This window comes from Hylobates moloch, unplaced genomic scaffold (assembly GCF_009828535.3).
Source record: "Hylobates moloch isolate HMO894 unplaced genomic scaffold, HMol_V3 SCAFFOLD_20, whole genome shotgun sequence".
NCBI lineage: Eukaryota > Metazoa > Chordata > Mammalia > Primates > Hylobatidae > Hylobates > Hylobates moloch.
Genome location: NW_026652295.1, coordinates 224,352 through 243,527, shown reverse-complemented (window position 1 = coordinate 243,527; position 19,176 = coordinate 224,352). Strand labels below are relative to the sequence as shown.

Sequence of the window (19,176 nt, the reverse complement as noted above, 5' to 3'; positions counted from 1 at the left end):
AGTTGTAAATGAGTCGGTCACTTGGTTCTCTATAGTGTTCCAGGAGATATTAATTACTGCTTGAGGTTTTCCTAAATACACAAAATCTCAAGAACAAGACATAAACCAAGAAATACACCTGGGAGACACATACATTTTTTCCATATGACCCAATGCTCTTTAACAAGTCCCCAAATCTTCAACAGCATTGTCCATTGAGTACAAACTAAATTCTAGTTTGCCAATTCCACTTTATCAAGACAAGGAATGAGGAAGCCGTTCCTTTTCAGAGTGCTGAGACAAGTGCTAGGATTCCTAACCCTGAGTATTTCACAGCTAGTTCATTCCCTAGGTCATACCTGGATCACTCAAAATTTTAAAAAGTCAACATACACATAGATGTAAAGATAGGAAAGGAGGTAGTGGCCCCAGCCAACAAGCATTTTCCAGAAAATTTAGCTCCACTGTTAAAGCAGCATAAAATTTTAAAAAACAAAGAAGAAGTCACCAAGCAATTGAAATGGAGCATCTGCTTGGAGAATTAAGAAGACAGAGTGCTCCTGAGAGACTTCTGAGACGGCTTCTCTGACGTGCTGTGTGGGGTTAAATACTCTTCAGCGAGAGGCCACAGGTAAGGGCCCCGTGAAACCGCAGTTCTTTTAGTATCATCGTTACCGTCCCACAGGGTAATATACCCCAAAATCCTTTGCATCTATAAGATGTATACATCACTGCAGTTCACGAAACACAGTCTGCTGCCCAATACATATCCGTGTTGCATGGCTAATGGAATGTCAAACCCTACTGGGTACATGGCGGCGGAGCTCCACAGCAAAGCCTCTGAGCAGAACGAGGTAAAATCTTCACTGTTAGCTACAAAGAGCACTGCATGAAAGTGTGTGCACGATGACCCCATGAGGTTTTCTTTTTAAGTTTATGTATATTTACAGAAAAGTGAAATGTGTTGGAAGAATAAACACCCCTTCTTGTGGACACTCTTAGAGAGGAGAATTTGGGCTGGGAAAAAAGGAGATGCTTCTTATTTTTTTGCTCTTCTCTACTGTTTGCCTTTTCTGTAGTTAATACATATGACTTTAATATTAGAAACTTTTTAAACATTGAAAAATGATGTTTCAGTGCTCACTGCTCACTAAGCTTGATAAAGGCTGCTGTAGGGATACAGCAGGCGCTTACTAGGTGCTTGTTGAATGAATTTAAAATATCCACTGGAAAAGCAGGAGCACACATTTGAGAGCTACACAATCTTCTGCTGATCCTGGGAGTAACAGTAAATATCCTGTAGTATGAGAAATGCCCTGGAGGTGACGCCCCAGTCTACTGCTGTACTTTCTCAAAACCACAAAATTGTAAGTGATCAGGTTTACTTAAGCAAGTGGAGGTCTTTGGGATTCTATAAATAGATGCATTTGGAAAAAGCCAAGTAATTTTAAGGCCCCGTCAAACTATAATTGGCACAAGGAAGCACAGAACAGAAGAAATAAGCAGAAACAGCCCACTGGGTGTGCAGTTCCGGAGTCAGCTCCATCCTGCTTCCAGTGGTGGGTCCTGGCAATGCTCTCCAGCCTGGGAGTCCCCGGCTCCTCCTCCTTTAGTGTCACCATGGCTGATCACTGGACAGCCAAACAAACAGAGGAGCGTGGCACAGAGGAAGGGAACGGATAGGTAAGTACTTGAACAGAAGGGCAACGGTTCAAGTATTAAGATTTATGTTCCTTAATTTCTTCTTCTGTATGCGAAGAATTTTAGCATTTCTAAAGAATGAGGGTCAAAAAGACACAGAAAAAAGAATTAACCATTGCTTAGACATTACTAGATTGTAGAATAGACAAAAATGTCCCATCCAAGAGTAGCTCTCATGTTTTTTGGCTCAAGAAAATAGGAAGTTTACTAACTAGCTTCCAGGGAAGGCCAAGGAGAGGAAGCCAATGGGAAGGACGGCAGGGCAGAGGGGCCCACACCAGGAGACGGCGGGCAGGTGATGGATGGGCCTCCCCAAGGCTACAGGCACGGCTTCAGTCAAAGATTCCATTTCCTTCACTCAGCAAGTGTCTTCCACAAGCACTGCAGCTCCTACATACATTAATACATTTCTTTTATGTGCGAGGCTTCTTCAATTTACATCTTACTTCCCTGAGAAATGGCACAGACATACCTACGAGCAGTCAACACTCTAGTCAGTGTCAATACTGAAAGGCAAGTTTTCTCTGTCTTCCAGCAAGACATAATCTACAACAAATTAAAGAGTGCATTTCAGTAAATGTAAACACATCACTTGGTCAATTTTCACAGTGATCATCAATGATGGCAGTCTATAGAAGACAGGAAATGCAAAGCTACCCTTCCTTTTGAAATAAGCTCATCTGCCAATCAGATGTCACTGATTTTCCATGCTTGTCTCGCCGCAATTCTCCTCAACTGCTGAACTGAAATCTCCACTTCTTCGTTCCTCAAAACAGTAAGAGGGTAGTCAACTGGATGCTTTCACTAAAGTCAAATATTTACAAGGAAAACCATTTGTCTTGGGTGGGTGCAGTGGCTCACACCTGTAATCCCAGCTACCAGGGAGGCTGAGGCAGGAGAGTCTCTTGAACCCGGGAGGCGGAGGTCACAGTGAGCTGAGATTGTGTCACTGCACTCCAGCCTGGGAGACAGAACAAGACCCCGTATCAAAAAAAAAAAAAAAAAAAAAAAGGAAAAAGAAAACCACTCATCTTGACATTTTTCATTCTTGAATGGAGGAATGGCGGATAGATCTGTGGTAATCTTCTGGATTGCTGATGTGTTCTGCTAAATCGTAGCCCCTCAGGAAATGTCCACTGTTTTGCTGAGCAAAATAATATAGTTGTCTGGCTAGCAGAGGTTCTACCTTTAATAAGAGATTTTAAAAAGACATTACTGAGATATCCTGCAACTGGCTCACTATTAAATAGCGCCCAGATTCTAAGGAGACAGTAACGTAAAGCCCAGAGTTACATCTTAGAACACATCAAAACATTTCATATTTGGAGCCATCTAAAAAAGCAATTTTTTGGTTAGTCCTTCCATAGATCAACATGTAAGAAAACAGCCAAAGCGACTTAATTCTGGGTTAAAGATGTTACTTTCAAATCAACTGCCACTTAAAATGTACATTTAACTAAAACTGAATCAAATCAAGTAAAGTGATCAAATTAAAAGGAAGTCTGAGGTAATCTGCAGGGTAATTTAGGCCAATGATTTTGTTTTTCCACAACTGCAGTTCGAAAGAGACAAGGAGCTCATCCTGAATGATCTGATTTCTAGGTAATCTGTATCGTTCTAAACCAGAGGTCAAAGAAATAAAAAGCAAAGTTAAACAACAACAAAACTACTATTGTGGAAAAAGAGAAGTCAACTGGCCTCAAATTTATCCCGTCTGGTTATTAGCGTGGATCACACTCACCAAAACACAAAAACGCCTTAATGTTCAGCTTTCCTGAATTTACAGCATCTAAGGCAAGCTGAATGCTCTCCATCAGTCATGATATTAGAGTCTATATTTTATATATAACGACTTAAGCAAAACTCCTAAGTACCTGAAATGAATTACATTAATGATTTTAAAAAGTGGAACTCATAGGTATACACATGTGTTTATTCATTTTATGGACCACATCTGGGGATCCATCTGGGGATTCATCTTTCCCTGACTTAGAGGACAGTGACTTGCATCATCCACGTCACCCTTAAAACTGGATTGATGTGATAGCTGAGCATCAAAATGATCATCAACTTCTTTTTTTTTTTTTTTTTTTTTTTTTGAGACAGAGTCTCACTCTGTCACCCAGGCTGGAGTGCAGTGGTGCAATCTCAGCTCACTGCAAGCTCTGACTCCTGGGTTCAAGTGACTCCCTTGCTTCAGCCTCCCGAGTAGCTGGGATTACAGGTGTGCACCACCACGCCCGGCTAATTTTTGTATTTTTAGTAGAGAGGGGGTTTCACCATGTTGGTCAGGCTGGTCTCGAACTCCTGACCATGTGATCTGCCCACCTCGGCCTCCCAAAGTGCTGGGATTACAAGCGGGAGCCACTGCGCCCGGCCGATCATCAACTTCTTAAATGCTGCTTATCAATGCCAAGTTTATTTAGTCATTTAGCAATTCCTGTTGTTAACAACGTATCAGTTATTATTTCAACAATCATATCAATTATTAAATCAATCACTGGAGAGAACTCATGAGAAAACTCCTGAGTCTATGGGATTATATACTGGTTGGTTGGTTGGTCTTTATTTTTAAAATCAAGAAGGGGGGTTGTATGTTCAAGATTAAACCATGTTTCATTTCAGTTCTCAATGAGAAATAGCATCAGAGCTAGAATATGATGGGAACTTTGATGTTAGGGGGTGTAACTTTTACCTGGTATTGCTCAGCATGCAAAGCCCATTAATAATGCTTGCAAGTATGTAGCAATGTGAAGTTTTCAAATTCAAAAGTCTTAAGGGTTCAAGATTCTGTTTTCCATGGCAAATTAATGCTTCATGTTGTCTATAGAAACCTTTTCTCATAAAAAAGAAAACTCTAACCCTAATCCTAACCCTATTCCTAACTCTAACCCTTTAGCGTTACTTGCCACAGTTGAACCCATCTTGAACTATGCTAGAGAACATTACAAGAGGGTCTGATTTACTTGAATTCCTTGAAAGATTTAGCCTCTTTCAAATATCATATGCCCAATAATTAAATAATTTCTAAAATTCCAGAAATAAAAGAGGTGCTAGGACACATCTGCAGAGACCTACAAAATGCCTCCAGGGAATGGATAGTTTCCCATTTGGGAAAAGCTTTTCCACTGAATGAAGATCCACTAGCTAGACAGCATTCTTAAAGCAATCTTAACATGGAGAATTTTAAAGGGCAGCTTTTACCATCAATCTTTTTCCATCCCTATAAAATGGAAATATGACAACTTTCCTAAAAAAGATGGGGAAAGAGGCACCCTCCTTTGAGGCTGTCCTCCCTGGTTCTTTGATGAGCAGATCTCAAGTCTGGGAGGAGCACGTGGGTCCTCAGACTGTGCTGCTCTTTGGACCATGCTTCCTCCCTCACTAGTTTAAGGGTTATGCTTATTTTTCCAGGTCATTTGACATTTACTTTTCATTTGGGACTTTTCTAAATGAAACTCTGGCCTTTACAAAGAACAGGAAGCCACTATGGTAGGAGCGTAACTGAGGACTCACGTGAGCTGTGATGAGCTTTCTTTGCCTCTGAGGGTCTGGAAACTCCTCTCCAAAGCACAGAGTCACCTGGAATCTTGGCAGGGAGCGGCCGTGGTGAGCAAACGCTTGCAGCTCTGCAGAAGCCCACAAGAAAAAGACCATATTCAGAAACCCTCATCACCGAACACACCAGGTTAAACAGGAAGCAAGAGCTTACTGTGACTCTGAACACTGCAAGAGGAATGAGCACTCTTTACTTCCCTGAGTAGGGCTCTTGATGTGAACATCTCAGAGACAAAATAGCATGTATGCATTCCTCTGTGTGCTTTTCCCCCAGGGCCCTCGGTCTCCCTCGATTCTTCAAGAGGAACTAGTCAACAGCTAAAGAACACTGCTTTGCAGCATTGGACCCACGGAGATTCAAAAGGTAGTAGACCGCAGTGAAGTTGGGAGATAAAGAACAAGAAACGTAGTCACGCAATGGCAAAAGACTAATTTATGCCATGGACAAGTTTTCATTTAAAAAATCAGAATGTTTTGACATCCCAGGATCATTTTAAAGCCTCATCCCCTCACTACAGAGCCCACATAACCCAGTATCTGTGCTACTGTGGACATCCACGTAACTCAGGCACCACAGAAAATATGTAACGTCAAGGTGCTGACGAGCACCAGCCGTCAGCAGCTGAGTCCCACTGTCACTGTGCCTGAACTGCGTGACTCTGAGCAGACTTCTCGCCTGTCTTCAGGACAGAACAGTAACTTGACTTGAGAAGGGGAGTGGGGCAGCCCCCCTGGCCTCCCGCTTGTGGATGTACACATATGCATCCTGAAGCCACCACAGCTACCCAAAAGACACGAAATGGACTGGAACGTTGTTGGAAAGACGAGCGCCCATCCCCTGACTTTAGCCCATGCCCCCTCCCCTGTACCCAAGACAAATCTTCTGCCTGTAGCTACAATAAAATGTCATGCCCGCAAAAGAAACGAGTTGACACAGGAGCCGCTAAAGCTTCTGCAGAACAGATGCGTCCTTATCAGATACACACCCTTGGGCCGGGCCCCAGGGGCTGTCCCTAGTGCTGTGCAGACCTGAATAGGAAGATATCAGAGATCTCCACTGTTCTCTTCAACTGAACAGAAGTTTCTAGCTAACTTACAGGACTATTTGACTTCCTGCTTTTTTTTTTTTCCAGAATTCAAATCAAACCCAAATGACTTAGTCAGAATGTGTAAAACACATTCACGCTGCCGTGATCTGAGACTACACCTACACAGGCTAATCAGAATGGCGAGCTGGCACAATTCTCTGAAAAAGCATGCCTCCAACCCTAGATAACATGAGAGTGTTTGGTGGGAATCCTTAATTATGCAGAAGCTGGTCGGCACAGCGGCAGTTTTTACGTTCACAGCGTCCTCCTTGAATCTCAGTGAACACTCTGAGGTGACCGGCTGCAGTGGGCAGAGAGCACAGCCCTTGGTTACAGAGGAAGGAATGAAAGCCGAGACCAGCTCTTGCTCACAGATTAATAGTAAGTTCTAGGCATGCAAGTCCACAGCCCAGGACACTCACAGGCGTCCACCCCCTGCCTGGGCCGTCTCTCACGCAGTGCACCTGTGACTCAAAGTGCACCTTCCAGCTTAGTCACCACGGGGGCTCTACCTCCCTAAAAACGTCCAGGAAGAGGCACTCAGAGAAGCCAGTGCCAGTTCCTTGTGACACTTTCGTTAGAAAGCCCTCACCTTGTGGCATCTTCTGAATCCACTGGCACCGAGGTCCAGAGCCTTCAGAAATCCAGGCCCACGGGGCCTTAGCCTTCCTGGCCCATGTGAGCTCTTCCAGACCCCACGGCAGACACAGGAGATGCTGACAGGGGGGTCCTCCCAGTTGCCCTTCAATTTCCTTGGCCCCCCATGAACACCATGTCCAACCCCAAGAAGGATGGCACCGCCCTGGCTGGGGCTTGGGGATGGTTCTGCCCTTAGAATGAGAGGTGTCCAGCCCCAGGTGACTTCCTCACTTGCCGCCGCCTCGGGGAACCAGCACAGTTCTCCCTCTTCCTATTGTCAGCCTCTGTGAGAGCTTAGTTATTTTTTTGTGGGGGGAGGGGGGAATGGAGTCTCGCTCTGTCCTGGAAACTGGAGCACCGTGGTGCGATCTCAGCTCACTGCAACCTCTGCCTTCCACAGGTTCAAGTGATTCTTGTGCCTCAGCCTCCTGAGTAGCTAGGACTACAGGCGCCCACCACCACACCCAGCTAATTTTTGTATCTTTATTAGAGACGGGGTTTTGCCATGTTGGCCAGGCTGGTCTTGAACTCCTGGCCTCAAGTGATCTGCCCGCCTCAGCCTCCTAAAGTGCTGGGATTACAGGCACGGGCCACCACACCTGGTCTGAAGCTTAGTTATCTGGGGACATATTTGCTTTGGGCGCCAAAAGAAAATCTGGATGAGCTTACAAAAACTTGGGCCACTTACACCCAGAAGTATGTGCACATGTCAACAGCGCCAGAGCACACAGATGTGTCATATTTTTATTTTAAATAAGTTGAATGAAGAAGCACAGTCAAGAAAAGGGGAGGCACATGAAAAATCAAAGACACAGGAATTTCTGAAGGGGCTCAGGAAGGCCCAGGGCTGGGAAAAGGCAGGAAGAGTTGGCGGTGGGGTGGCGGGTACAGCAGCTCCCTCACACACGGGAGGCTCCCTCCACCTGGACAGCCCCACAAAACCTGGGAGGAAGCCCAGCATGACAGGGCGAGGGGCTTCATAGAAGCCAGCCAGAGGTTCACTGAATTGTCATGAAATCCAAGGTAGAAAAACAAAACTCACTGGTTCTGAAAAATACGCTTAGAAATGTTCATATCACAGAGCCAACTCATAGCACTGCCCTACAGCTTCTCCTGTGCAAAACCAGTCCAGTCCACCCCACCCTCCGTCTCACTCGTGGGGCAGCATCTGCATGAGGGTGACACATCCCACAACCAGAATGTTAACAATATGCTTCTAACCTTTATGATTTCTCTGGGAACCTGAAAAGAGCCGCCACATTAGCAGATGAGTTTGTTGAGATCATAGTGCAATAAAATGGAACTGTGTTAAGAGGTGACTGTTGAAAACCAGAATTGCAAGAGTACAGCCTGAGCCACAGTCCACCTGGACCATCTGATCCGGACTCTCTGCCCACAACAGAGCCAGACAGAAGCTCTCCACCGGCGTCAAGCCCCAAGCACCGGTGGGCACCGGAGTCAACAGGAGGAAGGCCGCAGCCTGGGGTGGGAGGGGCCCTGTCATTTCTGACCCCTGTGGCAGGCGGGCCATCGCCACCTCCATTCTAAGAGATAATGAGGCGCCTTACCTGACAAAAACTGCTGTGTGTCAAAGAGCTTGCAGGTCTGGTCTCTCTCCAGTTTGTTGGGTCGGTCGCTGCACAGCGCCAGGGGCCCATCCCAGTAGATTCTGCTCTGGCACAGTCTTTTTGCATAGAGCCCGTCGGGGGCCATCCAGAGGACCACGCCCCTCTCCAGGTGGCTCAGCAGCTTCTCAATGTTCTTCCTCTGGCCATTGTCCTCTGGGTAGGGGAACAGGACCTGGTCCAGGTTGCTGGCCTCATAGGTATGTCCATGGGCGATCCGGCAGCCCTCGGGGCTGGACGTGGTCAGCTCCTTCACGAGGATTTCCCGGTAGTACAGGCAGATGTGCAGCCGGCAGTCTGCAAACACAAAGCTCCGGAGTCAGTGCTGGGGGCCAAGAACACCACCTCGAGGCCAGCGACTCCACAGAGCCAAGCACCTGTGGTGGAACTCTAGTGTCCCACATGCTCCGTGGGGGAACAAAAGGTTCCCGCATCAAGGAGGCCTGGGAAACGCCGCGTGCCCTTGTCTCCTCCAGAGATCCACAGGCAGCATGAGCTGGGTCAACACTTAGAGGAGTCCCGTGGAAAGAAACCCATTTAATTTGTCTAAACCAGTGTATTACAAATGTATGTGGCCACTGACTCTTTTTTTAAGGGACGAGTGTATCTTTCATTAATTTTCTGGAAATGTAAGTTGAATTCTTATTATAGAGCATCACTATTAAGAACTTACTAAGTCTTATTTGTGAATGATGATGATGATAGTGGTGATGTCATTTAAGTCATGTGTCACTGAACGAAAATTCATCTTTAAGCAAATCAATTTTTACTTTGGAGGAAATGAACCCTAAGTTTAATTTCTACTAGCAAAAAATATAAAGGTGTTTCAGAGAGAAGCAAGTCGGTCCACATACCTGAAAGGTCCCCAAAATAATAACATGACATCGTTTAGGTAAAAAGCACAAGTGTGTATGTGTGTGTACATATATATAAATTATGTATATAACTAGGTGCTTAATTATTTATGTCTATATAATTTATATATAAACACACACACATATACACATTAAAGGGTTAGCACTGAGGTGTTAATGATTTCTGGGTGGTAGAATGTGATGTTTTTATTTTCCATTTTTGTTTTTCTGATTTTTAAATTAGTTTTCCACACTGGATATGTGGCGTTTTTATCACAAAATTAATTCTTGTGAAAAGAAAGAAATTAATGAGAAAAGTACTCTAAAAGTTCATGTAAAGTCTGCTGAATTTCCCACTGGGCTTTGTGTTTAAGTTGGAAAAGAACTCTAAAACTGTGCTCTCTGAAACTTTAAACCACATGAATCCATTTACAAACGTTTTGTTGATTTCTGAAACCTCTTTAAAATATCACCCATGAGTCGAAAGAACCAGGCTAGGTTTGCACAAGCTCCTCAGCCCGACTGCAGGGGAGTGGCACAGACAGGAGGCAGCTGCCACTGGTGACTGCATGGAACCCCAAAATCAATGGGAATCACAGTTATCTAATAAATGCACTCATGGCTGATAATTAATCTGTATCATGCATACCAAAAAAAGAAACCCACAAAACTATCTTATTCCTTAATAGCAGGTTTTGAGACTTAACCCACATCACTGCCTCAATTCTCTGCTTCAACACACTGAAAGCGAGTCAGACAGTGCGCCCCAAAGAGAGTGGGTGTTGGCCATTCGAGGTGATTCTCGGGGCAGGTTTCATTTCATTTAATGTCATCAGAAATCACGAGGTTGCCGAGATATAAATAGCTGTTTATTTCCTACTCTTTAGGCACCCACACAAGTCTTAGGTGTTCAAGACAAGGGTTTGAAAGTTTCTGAAAACAAACACAAGCCTTCCTGCTCAGAAGCACCTCCTCCCAAAGGGCATCCTCAGTTACTCAAGAGCATCTCAGAAAAAAGGTGCAAGCCTCATTCGCAACCAGAAAGAGCTGGCAGGTCCAACTCCAGCTCCCCTCTGAGCAGCAAAAGTGCCACAACTCTCGCCTCCCTGAAACCTTCAGAATTTAGTTAGTATTTTTCATCACTGATTTTTAAAGGTGCCAGAGGGCAAGATGAGAATTCCAAACCTTAAGCTATTTGGTTTTAATATAAAAACAAATCCCATTTAAAAACAATCCAAAATATTATCTAAAAGATAAATATACATATAGCACGTACGCTTGGCAAGCCTAGAGGTGCCTTCTTTATAGTAGGTAAGATCTCCACGGTGCAGGGATTTTTTTTTTTTTTTTTAGAAATAAAACTTTAAAAATCAGATTGAATCCATATTTGTTTGCAAGCTATATTAAAGTTCAGAGGAAGACCAAAATGTGTATTACTTTTAGGCACATCAATGTTTTAAAGATGAGGGACCAGAACTAATGTCCCCAGCGGGCAGAGGAGGAGGACTTATTTGTGGCTCAACCTGGAAGGATGATCAGCTTCTCAAAATGAGAAGCCCTTCTACACTTACCAGCAATTATTCCACATTGTGAGAATGTTGGCTGAAGAGGGGCCCTTGGTAAAGGTAAAGGCACATTCCTAGAAATTTGGAGAGGTGCCAGTGAAGAAGCCAAAATGACTCCATTCCAGCCAGTGGCTGAAACTGTCAGCAGAACCACAAGCAGTGATGCCAGGTTTTCTAATGGTGCTCCTAAATCACTCTGGTCACCTCACACACAGGATGCGTCTACATCTACTCCAGACCCCAGGGGGAGCAAAGCAAGTGTCTAGAGTCCCATCGAATCTGCCCAAAGATGACAGAGCTGGCAGCAGAGGCTGGCCTCCTGCGGTGCCTCCAGAACCAAACCCTGCACTCACCTGAGAGCGCCAAGGCTTCGGCAGACCTTATGCTTGGCTCTGTGGGGATTCCGGGAGCCTGGGACTCAGGTGGGGCACAAGCATAAAAGGTTCCTGTCACCTGGCAACCTGCATTTGCAAATAAAAATCAGATGATGTCTAGACAGAGAGTCCGACGCACTGCGGGGCTTCCTGGGGTGTGTGTGTGAAGTCTGGGAAGGAAGGGGCTGGCGCCCAATCACCTTCCCACCCACTCCCAGCACCAGCGACTAGCAGGGCACACTCTTGTGAGGCAAAGATGAGCTGGAGACCCACTGGAAAACCAAAGCTGATGGAGAAACGAGCCAGTGCGCAGCTCTGGAAGGAAACTTGGAGCGCTCTCTCTGTAACTGACCAACAGGGAGACTGAGGCTCAGAGACAGATGACATGATTTGTCCTTGTTCACAAAGCGGGTTCACAACAGAGCTGAGAGTTCAGGTCTACTTGAGTCTGTGCCAAAGAGCCCAGTTAAAAACTAACAAATTGTTTAGTCCATTTTTATTTTGCTTGTCTCTTGTGGTTGGGAGAAGACTGGACCACGTTCCTGAAGACAATGTTGTATGAAACATGAATGGAAAAAGAACGTGGCACAGAACACCTGATCTTGCTGCTGCTTCATTTACTGTTACCGATGCTTCAAGACAGGTCTCTACCTACTCCATCACTTTACGTAGATCCAAGCATCGCCTCTTTCCCATGGTTACTAATTCCATAGAGCCAGAGCACTGAACACAAGTCTGAATTTCAGGAACTACTTTTATGTTAGCCGATTCCTCCACTACCACACTGGAAACCAGCCCTTGCTGCAAATCCCTCTTGAAAACCCAATGCAACTGAATTCTGAGCTTTTCTGTGAACATGCCACTCAGTACAAACATTAAAGAGCGGTTCACCTCTTCACTACCTGCACCAAGGATAACCTGAACGTGACTGGGGAAAAAAAGGCCAAATTGCAAAGGAACAAATATTCCTAAAACATCCAAAGGGTTCAGTGTGTTGACCTGTCTCAGGACTTCTATTTAAGTAACTAACTCAAAAGTCCTGAAGGCCTGAGTTACTGCATTGCTAGATTCTCCCTGCACCCAGCTAATGAGAGCTTCTGCTGAGGGAGCTCATTTTGATGTGTGGGGAAATCCTGAGGGCAGGGGACCACATCTAATCCAGAATCAGTAAGTCTCTCTGGGACCCAATGGTAGGTAGGCACCTGTAGAGACGTTTTATGTGTTTGCCTTGGTATTTTTCCATTCCTTTTTTAGTATCACCTCTCCTCTAATACCAACAATAGCAACAATGAACACACCACTATTCGAGAGAAATATACCAGCTCAATAATCTCCCAGCATCCCTACTTATTATTTATGAGCTTCCACAATCTCCTCTCTATATAAAAAGTGGGGGCTGTTTTCCACTGCCTGGAGTGATCTCTGTGGTGTTTAAATAAGATCCCATGAAGGGCAGTGCCTAGCATGGATCCTGAGAGTAAACTTGGCTGTGGGATGCCACCATCCCACAGGAGTGAGAAAACCCTCCTGTCCCCTGAGATGCACACGCAGCCTCTAAGAAGGGGAAAGAGCTTTGGTGCTGCCCAGGACAGACCAGGATTCACCGTGGCCCATGGCCAAATTAGCAATTAGCTCTTCTGTTTCCTGCCCTGGTATCCTCCTTACCATTTTCACAAGCTGGGCCTTGCCAGTGGTGGCCGCGGGGTCCAAACGTTACGGGACATTGGTACGGGATTTCCGGGTGTGGCTGATCCGGGACATAGTCCCTCCAGCTTCGGTCGAGGGGTGGCATCATGTAGTTGTGAACCTGCTAAAGGAGTGCAGGAGAGGCTGAGATGAGAAGCACTAAGAAGCACTGGCATTGAGACGGGGGGTGCTTTTATAGCCTCCAAACCCCTCAAGGAATCCCTTATTAGACTGACAGCCGAAGCATTTCATCATCTGAAAAGACTGGAGTGAATCGTTCATCACACTAAGTGGAAACACCCACGGAGGATCATAATGGACAATGGAGATACTTGTACTGTTTTACGTAAAGCTTCGTCATATGGCTAAACCTGGCACCAAAAGTACCACAGGGGAATTTGCCTTCTTTTACCCACCAAAGTGGATGAAACAAAGCTGTCATTCACATCAAGAAAGCCTGAAGAGATCAGCTGCCCTGTGGTTTCACATGATAAGGCACTACTTCCAAAATCTTCCACTCCCACAAAGCCATCTGTTCCCCAGAAGACCTGAGACGCATATTCCAACAGGCGGACACGCCCGACCCTCCCCTGCTTAAAACCCACACCAACGGCAGCACCATGTGGAGAGTGAGACGTTCGTTCAGTGACCTGGGGTTTTTCTGGGCTGTTGGGCCAGCCATAGCAAAGGGCAAGTCCTGCTGTCTAGGCTGCTGTGGTTCTCTGGCCATGTGGGCAGCTGGCCCACACAGCCTTGCCCTCAGGGAGCCCAGTGCCCCCACCATACCTGGGCTGGGAGCGAGGGGTAAGGCGTTGTCATGGTGTAGGGGTGGCTCATGGACATCTGCGGGTCCTCCAGGGTGAGCTGCTTGGCTCCTACGTGTTTGGGGAAAAGGGAAATGGCACAAAGTAAAAACAGGAACTGACCTAACTAAACGTCAAATCTTGTAAAAATACCTGAGCATTTAGTTCTTAGAATGCATAACACGGTGTTGACAAATAAGGTATTTTTCAGCAACTCCCTTGGGAAGTTATTTGTTCATGCTACTAAACTGATTTTTTTTTTACAAGGTCTGAGTTGTATAGGACAAGTAGAGAAATACATGACAGATAGCATGCGAATGTGCCTTGTGACATAAAGAACCCCGCCAGCCAGATGTTTCCCAAGTGAGGTCACCTGAAGGATTTGTTCGAGATGCAGATTCCTGAGCTCTCTTCCAGACACACTGGTCAGAATCTTGAAAAGAGGGGTCCAGGAACCTGACTTTTAATAAACACCTCAGCTGACCATGTTACACTTTAAAAGTTGACAGTTTTATTACCATGCATAGTAATGAGATATTCCTCTCATTACTCCTCTTCTGCAAAATAGTTACTCACTAAAGACTATTAGACAAGTAAATTTTAACAAGTTATCCAGGTTTCTTTTTTCTTTTCTTTTTCTTTTTGAAAGACTAACTGGAAAACACACATTCAATGCACACACACCCCCACATACGTTGAGGCATACAGTGTGATTAATTCTCCTATGCTAAACACCACAGGAATTTCAACTTGTGACCCACATTAACTCAGGCAAGGAGGCTGGGCTTCACCGTGAGGCAGAAGGCAGGCAGGCAGGCAATACAAAAGAAAGCCAGACAGTGATGCTCAGAATGAAGTTAAGGTGCCTCAAGGATCTGGCTGCCTCTGTTAGGTGACCCGAATTCAGGAAAGCCCCTACCTTTCTTGGCTCCCTCAGGAACAATCCTGTACACTTTGTACGGGTCTGAGATGTCCAGCTGGCTCCGCTCGACCAGTTCCTCAAAGTCATTGCTCTTGTTCAGAGCACATCGCAAACGTGTCTTCCAGGTAGGGGGGTCTGGCTTGTCGATGCCTTCTCGGAACTTTCCTTTAAACAGTGCCCAAGCCTGGTGGGAAAGAATGAGGAGAATGAAAAGTCAAAATACAGGTCCGGTTTATTAGCTTTCTTTTTGGAATCAGAGTCCTGCTCTGTTGCCCAGGCTAGAGTACAGTGGCATGGTGATAGCTCACTGCAGCATCGAACTCCTGAGTTCTAGGGTCCTCCTATCTCAGCCTCTAGAGTAGCTGGGCCCTGGGCCTACAGGTGTTCACCACCATGCCTGGCTAATTTTTTTTATGATTATTTTTTGCAGAGGCAGGGTCTCACTATGTTGCACTGGCACCCTTCCACCTCATCTTCCCAAAGCTCTGGGATAACAGGTGTGAGCCACCACGCTAAACCCAAAATACAGATATTTTATAAGGAATCTTGCAATTGTATTTTTAAAAGAAAGAATAGTACATAGGTCCTTCAGATTTACACCGTTGCTCAAAATGTAAACTGAAAGACCCCAGCTATCCTCTAGGAAAATGATTTTCCATCCTGGACCCTATCACCGTCGAGTTGAAGACACATTTTCTGGGTATTTATAAAAGGTAGAGTGAGATGCGGCGGTTCCTTGAGGGGGCTCTACCCACCCAGTGTCTGAGGTGGGCTAGCCTAGGACTAAGGACAGCTGCGGTGTGAGCTGCCACCCACAGGAGACATCTGGATGGCCGCACAGCTGAGGCACTCAGCAAATTCAGACCAAATTCCCGGAGGAAGTCCCCTTCCCCTCTCTGCCCACAGGTGGGGGCTGGGCCCAGACGCGTAGTTCTCTGGGCAAACTGCCTTAGGGGAGAACAATCGCCACAGGGACACACGTGTGTGCACTCGCGCAAAGGATAAGGCAGACAGATCCAGACAGAGGCCCTGAGTTCCAGAGCGATGGGGGAAAGAAGAGAAAGACACAGAGGTGGGACTACCCGAAGAGAGCCAGCCGGAGAGGAGAGAGGCTGACCTCGGGAAAAACAAGCAGAGAGAGACTCAGAGAGAAAAGCAGCGAAAGAGAAACAGAGACAGACGCGGGGAGAGAGACGAAGACAGAAGCCGGCACAGGCGCGGACGCACCGACAGAGAGACCCACGGACGGAGGAGGCAGCCAGGAATCCGGAGGGAGGGCGGGAGGCTCGCGTGGAAACGAGAACGCACAGACCAACAACCGAAACCCCTCAAGCCTTTGGCCGCCCTTCCCCGGGCCGCGCCGAGCCTCCAGGGGTCTCCCTGCACCCGGCTCCCCGCAGGCCCCCCAGGAGCTGAGGCCTCCGCTGCTCCCCCTGTGGCTCCGGCGGCGCCACCTGACGCTTCCGCCGCCCGCCCGTCCGCCCCGCGCGGTCCCCGGGGACCCCGGGCTCTATCGCTGGGCCCTCCCCGCCGCGCCCCCGCCGGCTTCCGAGGCCGGAGACCTTGAAGAGCGCGGCGTCCTCCTCGCGGTTGTAGTCCTGCTTGCCCGCGTGCTTCCAGGGGATGCGGAAGATGCTCTTCTCCTCGTTCTCCCACACCAGCCCGGGGTACTTGCCGCTGTCGATCTGGTCGATCAGCCACTGGCGCAGCTTCCCGTTGCCGCAGCTCACCGCGCTCATGCCGAACTCTCCGCCTCGGCCGCTGCCCTCCAGGTTCATGCCCCGCGTGCCGTCCGCGCCCGCGCCCGGGGTCCTCCGCCCGCTCTGCTCTGCACTGCGGGGAGAAGAGCTGCCCTTCAGCCACGAGGCACAGCACTCCGGGCACCCCGCCCCGATCCCCTGTGTCAGTGACCACGAGGCCCTGGCGTCTCTGAGGCTGCGAAGCGCGCGCGTGCCGCGTCGGGGTCGTCCAGGCCCCCGGAAGAAGGCACCTTGGCGGCCGGCCCGGGCGCATCCCCTGGGCGGGCACAGTCGTCCGCCTTCCGAGCTGGGCCCCCGCGAAGGCCCCTACCCTCCTGTTCTACCTCTGCACTCCTGTAACGCACCCGCAGCCCAGAGGCTCCCGACACTCGCCGCTCGTTTTGCACACTCTCCCCATCCAGCCGCCACCCCTCCTGGCCCTCCGTCCGCACTCACTTGTAGCTCTCCCTTCTCTTCGCTCACTCCCAAACCGTTTCTCGCCCCTTCCCCGCGACTCTGTCAGTTTCCACTCGCCTGGCGGCCTCCACGCGCGGAGGACCTCGCCTGCGGCCGGGCGTTCCAGGGGCGCAGCACTGGGTTCCTCCGCCCTGCGCTTTCCCTGCTCGCATCCAGACACTTCGCCCCGAATAGGACCCCTATCCCTGCCCAGCTGGCGAGCATTAAGTGGGCTCCGCAAACAACAAGTGGCGCAGACGCGGGGGCTGCAGCCCAGCAGCGGGGGATTCCGCGCGCAGAGCGTCCGCCCGACCCCGGAGCAGGCCCGGGAGAGCGGAGGCGGGGAGGGCGCGGGAGAGGGCGACGCCAGCTGCGGAGCCTGGGAGGCAGGGACCGCGCCAGGCCGGCTAGGCCACCGCACGCAAGGCTCGGAGCGACCCGAATGTGGAGCTCCTCCTCCCCTGCGCTAGCGGGTGAGCGCCGCGCTGGAGGCCGCCGTGCGTTTGGGCCCCTTAGGAACGAAGAGCAGGGGAAGGAGCCTCGGATTGGGGTCCACAGGGCCGGGGCTGTTTCTCGCGGGCAATTGTGCCGTCTTGCGTGTGTGCCTTGGACGGCCCCGCCTCAGCCACTGCTGGGGCCCCGACAGTCCCGTTAGCTCATCCCGTCCAGCTTGTGGCGACCCCCGTCGCAGGAGCGAGGAGGGCAGGCGGGGAGGCTCCGGCAGCGCTCTGGGAGGCGGGCCTTGGAGCCCAAACCAGCGCCCCCCGGCTCAGCGCAGATGGGGTGGGAGTCGGAGCTCCAGGACCCGGCGCGCTCCCTTCCCGCTCCGAAGCCGGGGTACCCTGCGCTGCCCTGGAGATCGAACCTCTGGTTCGCGCTCCCGGTCCTGTCTGGTATCAGCCTCACAGCCCTCCTCCTGCCCGACTCCAGGCCTTACCTCTCCCTGGACTCGGAGCTGAGGGCAGCGGTGGGTCCCAAGATCAAGCGGTGAAACTGAGAGTGCGAGGTGGGAAAGAGGAACTTTATAGAACTCTCTGGGGCGGGGCCTGGGGCGGGGCGGGGCGGGGCGGCGAGGCCTGCGGGGGCCGGGGGTTGGATTGGGGAGAGGGACTTTGCAAGCCGAGAGCCGGGGCCGGCCGGGCGGGCGAGCCCCGGGGCCAGCGTGAAGGCTGGGGGCTGCCGCGGCCGGGCTGGGTTCCCGCGCCCTTGGCGAGCCTCCGCGCGCCGCGCCCGGGGAACGCACCTCCAGCCGGGCGCGCGCCGCCTCGGGGACTGTCACTGGGGCCGTTTCCCGCGAAGGGCGAGGTGCGAAATGCGAATCTCGCCTTTGCGCCAGGACCTCGGGAGGCCAGTCAATCACTAACAACAGCTAAACTGCAGCGATGTGGCCAGAGCGGGAAATGGGGGGCGTGTAGTAGCGGGAATCCGGGGCGAAGGGGACTTCACTTTGCAGAGCGTGTAACGGAAGACGGAGGAATGGTCCAAATAGAACTGGAGGTGGAGGTTGCGGGAGCACCCTTGGCAAGGCCATCGCCGAGAACCCTGCCTCTCCGCGGTGTTTAGAGAACATCGCACTCACTAAAAAGAAAATAGGAAATGGCCCAGCTCCCTGGAGTTAAGCTTGATTCAAATACTGTCTCTGCGTGGCTGACATGCTTACATCCTTTTGCATCTATTAGGCTGGTGAATTGAAGTGACTCAGGCAATGCCCCGACCCAAAGTTTTAATTATCTTAGCATGAAAGAGATGGGGGCGGGGAGAGGATTCCCCAGAGGTCCAAGTGCTTAATCACTTCCAGACTTCAGTTCACCTTAAAATGATGTCGTTTTAACCTCAACCTGGAGGAAAGCAGTTTACTAGTGGGGTATAAAAGCCCAAAATAGGTGGGCGCTGTGGCTCAAGCCTGTAATCCCAGCACTTTGGGAGGCTGAGGTGGTGGATCGCCTGAGGTCAGGAGTTCGAGACCAACCTGGTCAACACGGTGAAACCCCATCTCTACTAAAAATACAAAAATTAGCTGGGCGTGGTGGCGGGCGCCTGTGGTCCCAGCTACTTGGGAGGACTAGCCACGAGAATCGCTTGAACCCGGGAGGCTGAAGTTGCAGTGAGCCGAGATGGGCCACAGAGCAAGACTCCATCTCAAAATAAATAAATAAAAGCCCAAAATAGGAATAATACTTAAGTGGA

At 49.1% G+C, this 19,176-nt stretch overlaps 1 protein-coding gene across 3 annotated transcripts; it reads right to left on the bottom strand.

Moving 5' to 3' along the window:
• Window positions 1-1,640: 1,640 nt before the first annotated feature.
• IRF4 (interferon regulatory factor 4) lies at window positions 1,641-17,984 on the bottom strand. Of its 3 annotated transcripts, none has more exons than XM_032140541.2 (9): window positions 17,927-17,984; window positions 16,357-16,627; window positions 14,792-14,978; window positions 13,856-13,944; window positions 13,049-13,193; window positions 11,363-11,470; window positions 8,534-8,887; window positions 5,197-5,309; window positions 1,641-2,866 (listed from the first exon to the last, which is right to left on the bottom strand). In XM_032140541.2, the coding sequence occupies exons 2-9, from the start codon at window positions 16,570-16,572 to the stop codon at window positions 2,723-2,725; spliced, it is 1,356 nt and encodes a 451-aa protein (XP_031996432.1). In that variant the 5' UTR covers window positions 16,573-16,627; window positions 17,927-17,984; the 3' UTR covers window positions 1,641-2,722. The 3 variants fall into 3 exon arrangements, with proteins under 3 accessions (XP_031996432.1, XP_031996433.1, XP_031996434.1); XM_032140542.2 differs by having other exon boundaries at window positions 13,049-13,190; XM_032140543.2 differs by lacking the exon at window positions 11,363-11,470 and having other exon boundaries at window positions 17,927-17,969.
• Window positions 17,985-19,176: the final 1,192 nt, after the last annotated feature.

What these genes read in the sequence shown, in the direction of transcription:
- IRF4 (XM_032140541.2), bottom strand. Translation starts at nt 16,572, where the DNA reads ATGAACCTGGAGGGCAGCGGCCGAGGCGGAGAGTTCGGCATGAGCGCG. An exon ending in AGGACGCCGCGCTCTTCAAG is followed by an intron (nt 14,979 to 16,356) that starts GTCTCCGGCCTC and finishes CTTTCCCACCAG; the next exon opens with GCTTGGGCACTGTTTAAAGG. An exon ending in GAAAGCTCATCACAGCTCAC is followed by an intron (nt 2,867 to 5,196) that starts GTGAGTCCTCAG and finishes CTCTTATTAAAG; the next exon opens with GTAGAACCTCTGCTAGCCAG.